General features: G+C 39.6%; 1 protein-coding gene across 8 annotated transcripts in view; it reads left to right on the forward strand.

The window, feature by feature from the left end:
- ASB5 (ankyrin repeat and SOCS box containing 5) overlaps positions 1 to 10,992 on the forward strand; it is a 42,006-nt gene extending 31,014 nt beyond the window's left edge. For all 8 annotated transcript variants that reach the window (XM_082482163.1, XM_082482162.1, XM_082482166.1 and 5 more), the window contains 6 exons: positions 2,950 to 3,029; positions 4,122 to 4,229; positions 6,310 to 6,460; positions 6,596 to 6,730; positions 8,810 to 9,001; positions 10,384 to 10,992. In XM_082482163.1, the coding sequence (XP_082338289.1) occupies positions 2,950 to 3,029; positions 4,122 to 4,229; positions 6,310 to 6,460; positions 6,596 to 6,730; positions 8,810 to 9,001; positions 10,384 to 10,511 (794 nt within the window). In that variant the 3' untranslated portion in view covers positions 10,512 to 10,992. The remainder of the gene's footprint in view (positions 1 to 2,949; positions 3,030 to 4,121; positions 4,230 to 6,309; positions 6,461 to 6,595; positions 6,731 to 8,809; positions 9,002 to 10,383) is intronic.
- Positions 10,993 to 12,439: the final 1,447 nt, after the last annotated feature.

Here is a 12,439-nt window from a genome sequence, read left to right on the forward strand (position 1 = left end):
TTTCCAAGTGAGAGACATAGCAAGGTTGTAGATTAGTAGAAGGCAGCAATCTAGACAATTTATTTGAAGACACCTTCAATGTTTATTTATGATACGTATTTATTTTGAACATACTCTTGTCCCTGTGGTATTTAATGATGAATTACTATGTTTATTGATAAATCAGTTGGAATGTGAAAGATTTGTTCCAAACTTGGTTTGCACAAAATCTTTCTGCAGCATTTGGCTTACAGATTTTATTTCTAGTAGATACGATACGAGCATTTTGTATTCAATGGATTTAGCAGAAACAGTTTGCTGCGGGGCATCCCTACATGAAGACAGGGATATGCGGTGGGTCGAGGCGCAAAACCGAATTCACAGTGGGATCTGGCATCATTTGATTCTCAAATGTCACTGGAGTAATGACATTAACAGACTTTCTTCTGAGCAATCCAAAAGGGAAGGAGGTGAAGGAAGGAAAGGTGGAAAAAAATACTTCTCTCAGATTCCCCCTGCATTTTTGTTCCGTTTAGAGTTATACATGCCTGCAAAAATGTCCAAAGTGTGAGTGTATTTAATGGACATAAAAACTTCATGACACTTACAATTTTATTAGATGTTTTTCTCTATAATAAACTTTTTTTCCTCCCTGTTAATTTAGGAGTAGGATAAAGCGTCAAGAGAAGTTCTCATCTGTAGAGATAGGGGGACAAAATTTCAAAAGCAGCTTCTAAATACAGCTTTTAATTATTTTTGAGGGATTCTTTGCAGCTACCAGCAGGAGAACTTAATGGATCTCATTAATTTGAATGCTGGTTCAGATACTACTGCAGAAGGAGGAAAACATTAGTTAAAATTTTCATAGTGGCTGCACGCATCCAGCCTACAAGAGGATAAACATATTTGAGCTTATTGAGACGACAGAGAAAATACTGCTGTTTTGTAAAGATCATGTCACTTTAGGATTTCTGAGCTGAGCTTTTGTAGTCTAATACCCCTTAAAATCCCGATCACTTTGTGTATGGCTTTTTTTAGCTGTTATTCTCACTAGCAACAAGAAGTGCAAAATATTACATTTAATAAAATTAAAGTAGAATGTTTAGGGAACGATGCATGTGCGTGTACATACACAGTCACAGACAGATGATCAGAGCGTAGTGCAAATAATTCTGAAAGAGAATTGGAAGCTGAGTCTCACCTATGGTCCATCTGCTCCCAGAGGTGGAAGAGTACAGGGAGCTTCACAGATACTGGATGCTCCGACATAATAAGTATCTCCTTGCATTTTTAAGATCAGGTTTACAAAACTTTAATCTTCTATGTTTTTGTAACTTGTGTGATCAGCTTATGATAACTTAAATACTCAGCGGTGCTTTTGTTTTGCTGAGTTTTTGATCCAATAGCATCCAGTGGTGCTGAGTTCCACAGTGTAGTTGTATGTTCTGTGACAAGATAGTCTTACACCTGAGTGAGTTTATTTTGTCTAACACCTCTAGGAAGATGGAGGTTTTATCACAATTATCATATTGTGCACTATTTCATACGTTTTTACCTGCTGTGATTTCTTTTCAGCTTGAGTAGTCTTAACCTTTTTGGCCATTCTTCATGTGATTTGAGGGGGTTATTTCCTGTGCTTTCTGACACAGGCTAGTGGTCAGAAGGGCTCAACAGGACACAGAAACACAATCTATTTCTAGTGAGACGTTACCTTAGAGCTGGGACAGTGACTGCCAGTGAGTGAGCAATAGCCTTCTCCTTTAGAACTCATTGCCGTGTCACCGACACGCAGTGCGTGGCTTTGCAGGCAGTCCTGGTCCGTGGCAAGGGACAGAGTCAAACGTGTTTACAATTGGAGATTCATCTGCTGTTGCTGCCGATTCATCAGACTTAGCTAATTCTCTCTACGTTTCTTCAGGGATTTTGGGGGGCTTGATGTAACTCACATGAGTGATTATATTAGCATTTTATGGTTCCAGTGATTTTCTTCTTGCAGGAGTAAATACCAGTAATTCATAATGTATTTGAATGTATCGTCAATGTATTTTGAAGAGGGTTTTTCCTTGCACAGTCTCTCAAAGCTTGATATGCAAAGTTCATACAGTAAATTGGGATCAGCTATGCCTGCAACCCTCTCTTGCTGGAAGATGCCTGCTGGTGGCCCGTGTGCTGGAGGGAAGGGCAGGTTCTTCACGGGGAGCCCCTGGGTGACTCTGGGGCTGGGCTGGCAGTTGAGGGGAGTATGGGATATGTGTGTGAAGACGGGGTTGGTGTTGGGTGTCCTTTTTTTTTTTTTTCTTTCTGTTTTGGGGGTGATAAAGAAATGAAAATAATTGCCAAACCTTTATATTACGCATATCCAATTATTTTTAGCCCTAATAACCTATTAGAATGAGAACATAGATTTAATATCGTATTTCCACTATAGCAATTTTTTAGTGTGATTCTCCCTGTATTTCTCTCCTTGCACTTGTGTGGTAGCTGCAGAATAATCTCATCATACATAAGGGTTTCCACATTGGTTTTCATATACATCAGCTTTTTCAGGACTTTTTCAGGCAGGTTTATGTCTGGTTTAGGTTCAAATATCAATTTGTTGAATTCTGTAGATTTCTATATGCCAGTTGCAAAAATATATGATTTTAAAAAAAAAAAAAAAAAACAACAGTGCAAAATTGGAAGTGGGAAATATGGCAATTGATGAATTTATTAAATCAGATTACTGAGTTCAGTATATCAATATGTTGTTTTCTGTAGCACATAATCATTTGTTAAAGATGTTGGCAATTAATAATAGAGCAGTTTTATTGCCTAGAAAATGATCATTTGAAATACAGTCTCTAAAGAGGAGAAATTAATTTCGTAGGACGGTTGACTTCATTCTGTGCATTATATTTTCTGCTTTGCTCTATGCATTCCAAAATCCTTCTAATTCATGTGGCTTACTCAATAAATGTTGTTATTATATAGGTTCTTGGGCAGATCGCTCACCTCTGCATGAGGCAGCCAGTCAAGGACGTCTTCTTTCTCTAAAGACTTTATTGTCACAGGTGAAGGCTGTGTTCTTAAAATTGCTTTCATTTTTAATGTTACTTAATTTCTCAGCATTTATTATTAATGCAGATTACGTATGCTTTGCTTTTTTGACTTGATTTTTTCAGAGCAATACACATTTAGGAATTTTCTGTATGATAAGATACAAGTTACTATTTAAAATATTTCTTCTGTATGTTTTAAAACTTCCCCCCTCAAAAAAAAATCTTCACCAAAGCTGTATCTAAATGTATATCAGTCTTCCCCCCTTACATGGTGTAAGTCAGTGTAGTTCAGTGCTTTAAGCCCTCAGGTAAATAGAGCTGGTGGGGAAGATACTTGTTGAGAGGAAGAATCACTGAAAGATTCTGGGTTTTGCATGGTTGTGATTTAAAACAAATATATTTCATTAATAGCAAAGGGAGAGACTGTAAACCACTAAATTTCAATATTACAGTATTGCAATATTAGCTACTACAATACTGAAAAATTATCCTACAGAATACTTTTGATGAAAGCCAACAGATGCAATTATTAGTACTTTAAAAATCAAACATCAAAATCAAAAATCAAACAAAAATTCAAGGGCTTGGTGATTTTATCAATGCAAGAAGTGTTTTCCTTGCCAAAATTTATGGCTTTAGGTATTTCATACCTTAAGTCAGAGAATCATAGAATCCCAGGACAGTTCAGACTCAGGACCATGTTGAGTTTTAAAGATCACCCAGAGCGGAGATGCCCCAGCCTCTCTGGACCCCTGTTCCAGGGGCTCACTGGCCCCTCAGAGAAATTTTTTTCCATATAACAAATTGGAATTCACCATGTTCCGACTGTGTCTGTTGCCTTTTTTCCTATCCCTGTGCATCTCAACAGTCTGTTTCCATCTTCTTTATACCCTCTACATCCTATTCCAATTTCTGATTTAAAAAAAAAGAACTGACAACTTTTACGCTGTAGACACATTGATTGATTGAAAGATTCTTTTTATGATCACTGAAGATTTATTTATTGCAAGTAGAGTTTTAAGCCTATTTAGAGTATTGTAAACTATTCATTTGAACAGTTGTGTGAGCAGACAACTCTTTACAGCTTTTGTGTGATCTTTTTAGGGGTACAATGTAGACACACTAACAATTGACCAAGTAACTCCACTTCATGAAGCCTGCCTGGGAGATCACGTAGGATGTGCAAGAATCCTTCTTGAAGCAGGAGCAAATGTAAGAGGTTTTGGTTTTGTTTTTTCTCTATGAAGTCTAATGCTAAACTTGGTTTAACTGAGAAGGATGTATTCCTTGATTTTATTTTATTTTTTAATTGGTATTTCTGTTTACTCACCCTATGGATTGCGCTGCTCTCATTTAATTACAATAAGCTGCCATCTGAAAGCTAGCAAAGAAAGTGATGGGTCAAAGAAGCATCATTAGAGAGATGTTAGGTTAAAAAAAAAAAAACTCAACCAAACAAACCACATAATTATATGTATAAGAGTAGATATCAAACAGAAGAACAGTCACAGGGAAAATAGGTGGGAGTTGGGCAGACACTGAGACAGAGTAATGAACAGGAGAGAATCTGCTAGCAGTGAGTCACCAGCCTTATTTCACCTCTGAATTTCATTGCATTATTTCTATTCTAAGATATGGAGTGCGTCCCTCTCCTTTGCTGGTTTCCTTTGCTTTCAGTGGCTTGCAAGAGGCTGTTCTTTTAATCTCCAGAATATCTTTTGTCACACTGCACCTTTGTGCTCTTAAGATTTGTGTGATCTGAGTACAAAAAAGCACTGTCTCTTTTCTGTGCTCCTGAGTCAGGCTGGCTGGCTGTTATCCTGAAACGAAAATGGGACTTTACAGACCACTTTCACTACAGTCTCTGCTGACATCAGAGTTCAAAGGCATAGTTTTCCATACCTCTGATCTTTGTGATGGAAATATTTATTGTCCTTACAGTTCAGTTTCGAGAACAGTGTAGAATATGTCTATGTTATTACAGAAAAAGAAAATATATACAGATGCTTTCCAAACACAATTCATCTCGGCTTCAGCTAGCACAAGGATTCTAAAGATACAAAACTATAGATACTATAGACAAAACTATAAGAACAAATTTCCTACCTGAATTTTTTTAGTACATTTAATTGTTTTGGTGGGTTTGGGGGGCATAGAAGAGACCACACTCCTGGAGGGAACCCTCTCCAAATAACTGTGCTCCTTCCTTTAGCATAGAATCATGGAATGGTTTGGGTTGGAAGGGATCTTTAAAGGCCACCTAGTCCAACCCCCCTGCCGTGAGCAGGGACATCTTCAGCTAGATCAGGTTGATCACACCCCGTCCAACCTGGCCTGGAATGTTTCCAGGGATGAGGCAGCCACCACCTCACCACCTCTCTGGGCAACGTGGGCCAGTGTCTCACCACCATCAGTGTAAGAAATGTCTTCCTTATATCCAGTTTAAGTCTTCCCTCTTTCAGTTTAAAACCATTCCCCCTAATCCTATGGCTCCCCTTCCTGATCCAGAGTCCCTCCCCAGCTCTCCTGGAGCCCCTTTAGGCACTGGAAGGGGCTCTAAGGTCTCCCCGGAGCCTTCTCTTCCCCAGGCTGACCCCCCCACCTCTCCCAGCCTGTCATCCCAGCAGAGGGGCTCCAGCCCTCACAGCATCTCTGGGGCCTCCTCTGGCCCCGCTCCAACAGCTCCATGCCTTACCTGTGCTGAGGGCCCAGGACTTTCGCATCGTTAGCCCTCACAAATTTGCCAAGTTTCTCTCCTCATTCTCTCATACTGGGAATATTCAGTTAACCAGTGAGGTGGTGAGGTTGGTATTAAAACAGCAAGCCTGTGCTGTTAGCTTTGTCTCCATCCGGTGAGATATTGCTCCAACCTGGAGATTAAAACCACAGAAGAACATGGCAAATAATTTGCACATTCAATGTGGAGTTTACATTCTTGACAGAGCTGTGGGGAGAAGAATTTACACCACACAAGGTTTAAATTTCCTGTTTCAATGAAACAAGCTAAGTGCAGTGACTTTTGAAAGTTATTTATTGCCCAGATGTTAATGGGTGCTCTTTGGTATTCTAGGTGCATTTTGGTTTTTTCAACATATTTTAACAGGAATAATAGGAAACTAATTTCAGCTGAGGGGTGTGGTGAGAAGAAGACAGTGGCACAGGGACTGAGCAGTTAAGCTACATTATTCTAACCAGTAATATTTTGGTATTTCAGTGCAATTTCTAACTATATGCTGTTTGAAAATTTACCTTTCTTTCAATTTTCTTCTTACGTAGATTTTCTATATTCTAGGTAAATGCTACGACAATTGACGGAGTGACGCCTTTATTTAATGCGTGCTCCAGAGGCAGCGCGGCATGTGCTGAGCTCCTGTTAGAGTACGGTGCCAAAGCGCAGTGGGAGTCCTGCCTGCCCTCGCCAACTCATGAAGCAGCCAGCAGAGGTAAGGAGTTACCTGCTCAACAAACTGGGAGCAGTTGACCAACGTCTCTGGAATAGCGTAAAGGGACGTGCCGGGTTTTGTCTACGCGAGAGCTTCCTGAAGTTGAGCAAACTGTGCCGTGCTTTGTACCGACAGGTCACAGTGAGTGCCTGGAGGTGCTGATATCCTGGGGGATAGACGTCGACCAAGATCTTCCTCATTTAGGAACACCTCTGTACGTGGCGTGCGTTTCGCAGCAGATCCATTGTATTCGAAAGCTTCTCTATGCAGGTATGTCGTGATTTCAATAAAAATAACGACTAGTTTGTACAATAAGCATACTGTACTCACCTTTGAAGGGGGCTGTGCTCAATCTGGGCAACTAGAACCCTTGCTTGTAGGGCTCTACTCCTAAGCTGATTCTGTAATGCATGTTTTCCTATAATAACTTACTATCTCTTTTGTTCATATCAAGCATATGAGGGGAAAAGGGAGCGAGACCAATAAGAATGGGTGTTCAGAATTTTGAACCTGCTACAGCTTTGTAGATGTTCATTTTCTGTAGGAAAAACAATAAAAATCAGCTTTGACAAATGAATTTTACATAGTAATCATTGAGCTTTCAACAGAACTTTTATTAGCAACGTAGCCCCACACTTTTTCATTCTTCAGCGTGTTCTGATTGATCTTTTTACAAGGCATTGAGGCTGAGCTGCAGAGAGAAGAGGTAAGAAAAAAGGCATTTGATACTAAATTTCACATTATTTGTTTAATCAACAGAAAAGAGATGTTGGCGGCTCAGCACAAGTCCCAGGACACAATCGGCATAGCTAAAAGATCATTTGCTGTCTTTCAAGTGATGAGATATGGGGCTTTTGTGTCCTGCAGAACAATGAATGGAGAAAAAAAAATAATGTGAATAATTAGACTTGCTGTCATTGCACCAGAATTGTTTTTCTACTTAATTGCAGGTTATTTAGAACTTAAGTGAGCAGTTAAATTGTTTCTCATTAAGTCAGTCTCCCTGTATGATTAACTATCCTATGTCGTGATTTTTATGTTGAAGAATCACAGTAGTATAATTAGCATATTTTGGGATTCAAATACTACCATACATTAAAAACAGTAACAGAGGGGCATATTCTACATTCCTTGGGTGCCCTGAGGGAGAAAAGCGGATGTAAATTGAAAATATAAGTAACTACTTAGGTCAATCTGAATGTTTTAATATTTGATCAGTTTGTGAGTGTGTGTTAGAAGCTGAAAAGCAAATAGACACTGAAATAGGCCAGAGAACGATACTGTGGAAGTATTCTCAAATTGTTAATACTGAGAAGAGTGAGTTATTCAGATTTCAAATCTAATTGCTAGGCCTGTGATCTTACTCAATTATTTTACTGAAATGGGAATTAAAAAGGCAAAAATTGTTGATTCAGGGAGAAGAGTTGGTACAGAAGCCAATTTGTGGTGTCACAGAATCAGTAAAGCTCTCTTAAGAAATCTGGGGGTTTCTTCTGCTAGAATAGTCTAGAAAACTGTTGGGGCGAACCCAGTTTTGGGGGACGGTTTGCCTGTAAGGAAAATCCTTCCACACCAGCTAGTTTTGGTTAACTCTTGTGTGGATAATTTTTTCTTGAATATGAATGTGTTAATGCAAATTAATTTATTCTACTTTAATTTAAAATAAATTAGCAATTCCTTATTAATACAAAGGTGTAGTAATTAGAATTCTGTGGATCAGGAAAATTAATGGTTTGGGGTTTTCTCCCTATTAGCTTTCCTGACTGTGTAACCCAGTTAATTTTTAATTGAAATTAAGTCGTCCATTATAGAAAAATCCTTGATGGAGGTTGGATGGGATGGGAATCTGTTTCAAACCCTTCGCCAGCTTTAACACATGAAAAACTATAAAGTCTCCAAGTCAAGATTCCCTCTTGAGTTGGTGTACTTACAAAAATATAAACACTAAACTTCATTTAAGTGATCCTTTGTAAAGACTTAAAGGGAAAGTTTATTTGTATGTAGTGCCAATTTTCTTAAACATGTAGAAAATCTACTTTTTTATAATTCAGGCAACAACAATGCTCAGACGACCTCATTTGATTTTTCTTTTCCTTCTTTTTAGAAAGTCTTTTCCTTTAAAATCTAGTTGTGCTTAGGTAATAAAACCTAGGATAAGTGTATGGGTTCAAAAATAACTACCGATACAATTAGCTATAGTGCTATGCAATAAAATTAATAAAGTGGCTGAATTCGCTGTGGTGTTCTAGGGCAGTGGGGATTTTTTGTTTGTTTTGTAACATCATCTTTACTCAATGCCAACGTTAATTAATCTCTTCTTACGTCTTTTTATGTGCCTCTACCCACCAGGTGCCAACGTGCAGAAAGGAAAGCATTTGGAGACTCCACTCCACGCGGCTGCCCAGCATTCAAGTACCGAGATCGTAAACTTACTCCTCGAATTTGGGGCGGACATAAATGCCAAAAATACAGATTTTGAGAGGCCTGTTGATTTAGCTGCTCCGAGCAGTTTAGTGGAGAGACTGCTGCTCCTCCACGAAGGTAAGTTTTACACGTGTGTTTTTACAACTCGTATTTTTAAACCCCAGCCACCAAAAAAACAACCACTCCAACAGCCCAAACAACCCATGTTATAGAAGCTAACATTGTGCTTTATGACATGAATATAGTAACATTCAGGTAAATTCCTTTCTAACTATAAAAATACCCGGTAATATTTAGTCTCAGGCCAGAGCTTGTTGACCGAGCAGCATCAGAATTTATACAAGCTGAAAAAGTCCCATCCTATGTTTATTAGGTGCTTACGCAATTAGACGTTAAAGCTACTTTTTTATTGGCTGTTACAGACCTTGTTAAAAAGAAACAGAATATTTCAATTTCAGATTAAAATATATATTTAGCTTTGGCCAGCTGTCCCAATATTTTTAAAAATATATTTTTAAGTGCATATAAAGCACTTTATTTTGATTGTAGGCAAAAAGTATCACATGTTTCATTTTCTAAATTTTCTTCACTGCATTTGTAAGTACCTGAGAAATAGGAGTCGACCCTTAAGAGTCCCTTAAAACTCTTAAAGGTCTGTTGACTTAGAGAATATCCCAAAGGGAACTGGATTTGTTCAGACTGACCTAGGTAGAGCGTAAAAATAAGCCACAAGACAAAGGTAGGAAATAAGCAGAGAAACTATTGCAATGACTGTGAGCATGTCGTTAGAGGTGAACTGACAAGGAGCGCTGGTTAATGTTTTCCTCCAGAAAACATCTCTGTAGTCTGAATGCTGCTAAAAAAAACCCACCCTCTGAAAACAGTTGGTTATCACAAAATTACCAAGTTTCAGTAGGATTTTTAAAAGCCGCAGCAAAGATGTCAAAAGAATGAGATTGGCATGAGACGCGCGTGTGTTCATTTTGAGGGAGTGGGGAGGCGTCGAGGGACAAAGGCGGTGTCACGAGCTGCTGAGACCACTGAACATGGTCCGGGATCTTGGGGTGTTCTGCCTGGTCAGTCTTGTCATAGTGGTGCATTGATGGTGCAGCTTGTAGTGCCGTAGCACTTGCTTCACCTGTTCTAGGAATAAATAAAGTAATAATAATAATAAAAAAAAACCAAACCCCCAAACAAAACCTTTGCAGTTCTTGAAGTTGTTGACATCAGATATTTTCTGGGAGCAGGTTGTTCACTTAAAAACACAAATCGTTTGCTGGCCTGCCCGTGCTTTTGTGAATATTTCCCCGATTATTAACAAGGTTTCAGCAGCCCTAATCTTCATCTTTGAGGGCAAAAAGGCAAGGAAGGAGAAGGATAAATTTGCAAAATGTGAACGTTTTTTTTTTTAGGTATCCCATTATTGTCCAAGACTGTTGTAAAACAAAGTACTGGCTTTTCTAGTTGTCTAATTAAGCTCCTTTCTTTTTCATTTGCAGCCACACCGTCTTCTCTTTGTCAGCTCTGCCGACTCTGTATCCGAAATTACCTTGGAAGAGCGAGACTGCACCTTGTCCCACAACTCCAGTTGCCAACAATACTGAAGAACTTCTTACAGTATAGATAACGTAGTCATTAACCTTTAAAACTTGAACAACAAGTACTTTTTCTTCTTTCTGTTTATTGTTCGTTTTCTCTAAAGAACTGCTGGGCGGAAAAAAAGCCTTTTGCATATTAATTAGAAAAAAATAATCTATTATCTTTGACACCTGGTGTTGGTATATAACAATAATTGGGAGCCCTTCAGCAACTGGTACCAAGGTGCTAATAAGGCTGAATTGTGTGCTGATACTCTGGGAAATGATTGTATAGCTTTAGCTTAACACTTACTAAATAGCTGTAGTGCTGTTAATTTTAATTGTATTTATACTTTTAAAATCTGTTTGGCACAGCCGAACCACAAGGAGTTTCTTCATTATTATTTGTTAAGTTTGTCCATTTGGAGTCATTATTTTATGTGTTTTTAAATTTCTATTGTTTGTGTACCTAAAAATACTTGGTGATAGGTGCACTATATACATTGATAAAATAAAACAAATAGATACCAATTGTTCTTCTTTTTCTGTCTATAAACAATTCCTTAATGATAGTGAGAAACTTCCTTTAGTTTTCCTCACTGCCTGTGCTGTGAATTGGAATTACGCTGCTGTGAATATAATTACGTTTTTTTCAGCCATGCACATTCATATATTCTCTGTCTATTAGTACAATTAGCAACTTTAAAAATCCCAGAAGACGCTGAAGACGCTTTTGATCTCCTCTTGTAAAACAGAATCTTCTGCGCTCTTTCCTTATCATTTTGTGACAACGCTGTATCACAACTCATGGGTATATTAATTAATTATTTGCCTCGGAGAAAGGCGTGTATATTATTGTATAGGATCTGTGCAGTTTCTGAAGGCGTATCATGGAGGTGTGAATACTGAATCGTCCACCGTAAGTTCAGGCGGTGGCTGCAAGGCTCCGGAAATACGGCAGTTCCCTGTGTGGGGACAGGCATCGCTCTGAAAATGACGTTATTTCTCATGCTGTCTTAATTTATAAACGATTACCCAACTCCAAAAACCGCGTTGCAGACTCAGGGAATGCTCCAGCAGGCGTTTCTGTGATCAGGTGGAATTTTTCTTGTTCGGCTCTCCGGCCAGGGAAGGAATGCTGATAGCTCCCGGAAACATCCGAAATGCCGGAGGACTTCAGCCTGGCTGGTGCCTGTGCGCGGTGACGATTGCCACTGGTGTCAGAACAGGGGGTGACCGCGTCAGCAAAACACAGCGCTCCCGCTCTCCGCCTGCGCTATTGGTCTTCCTTGGAGAGCAGAGTATGTCCGCAGTGACCGATATGCCATTCCTGCAAACCAAAGCCTGAGCCACGTGTAGTTTCACCGCTTCCCGTGGAGATTCGCCCTCTGCCGTCCCTTTCCAGGGACTCCTTTCAGTACTTGTGTCCCGACTGGGAAGATGCGAAGTGAGGAACTAGCTATAGAGGAAGTTTACACACAGAAGAGTGCTTGCTCACTTGCTCAGTTACATCCAACTCATAAATGAGCAGCTCTCTGACACTTGCCCTTGTTAAAGGTAATCTTAACTTGCCTCTGTTCCCTGCGGAAGCTCTAGTAAGAGCCTCTTCTGGGCTCTTACTCCTGTAAAGTCAGATGTGAGCAAGAGGAGCTGCTTAGGGGTCCATAACGTACATGCTCTGTAATGGCGTGAGTTGGCCGGGGTCGGTTTCCACCCAGAAACTCGTCGTTTGTGAGTTTAGCTACGATACCATTCCTGTGTATGACTTCAGGAAACTGGGAATTGCCAAGCCAACCGGGAATTGCCAAGCCAGCCACGGCATCAGTTTCGATGTTGAATGACCTTAGTTATACCCTCACCTTCAGGTCTGCCCAGCGCTTTTCAAGTTTGACTCGGGAAAAGTGTTACAAAACTCCCACACAATAAGGTCGGCTTTCAGCAACCGCGGCCATTCCGCAGAACACCCCTTCCGAACAAA

This window comes from Vanellus vanellus, assembly GCF_965231255.1.
Source record: "Vanellus vanellus genome assembly, chromosome: 4".
In the NCBI taxonomy this organism is placed as follows: Eukaryota; Metazoa; Chordata; class Aves; order Charadriiformes; family Charadriidae; genus Vanellus; species Vanellus vanellus.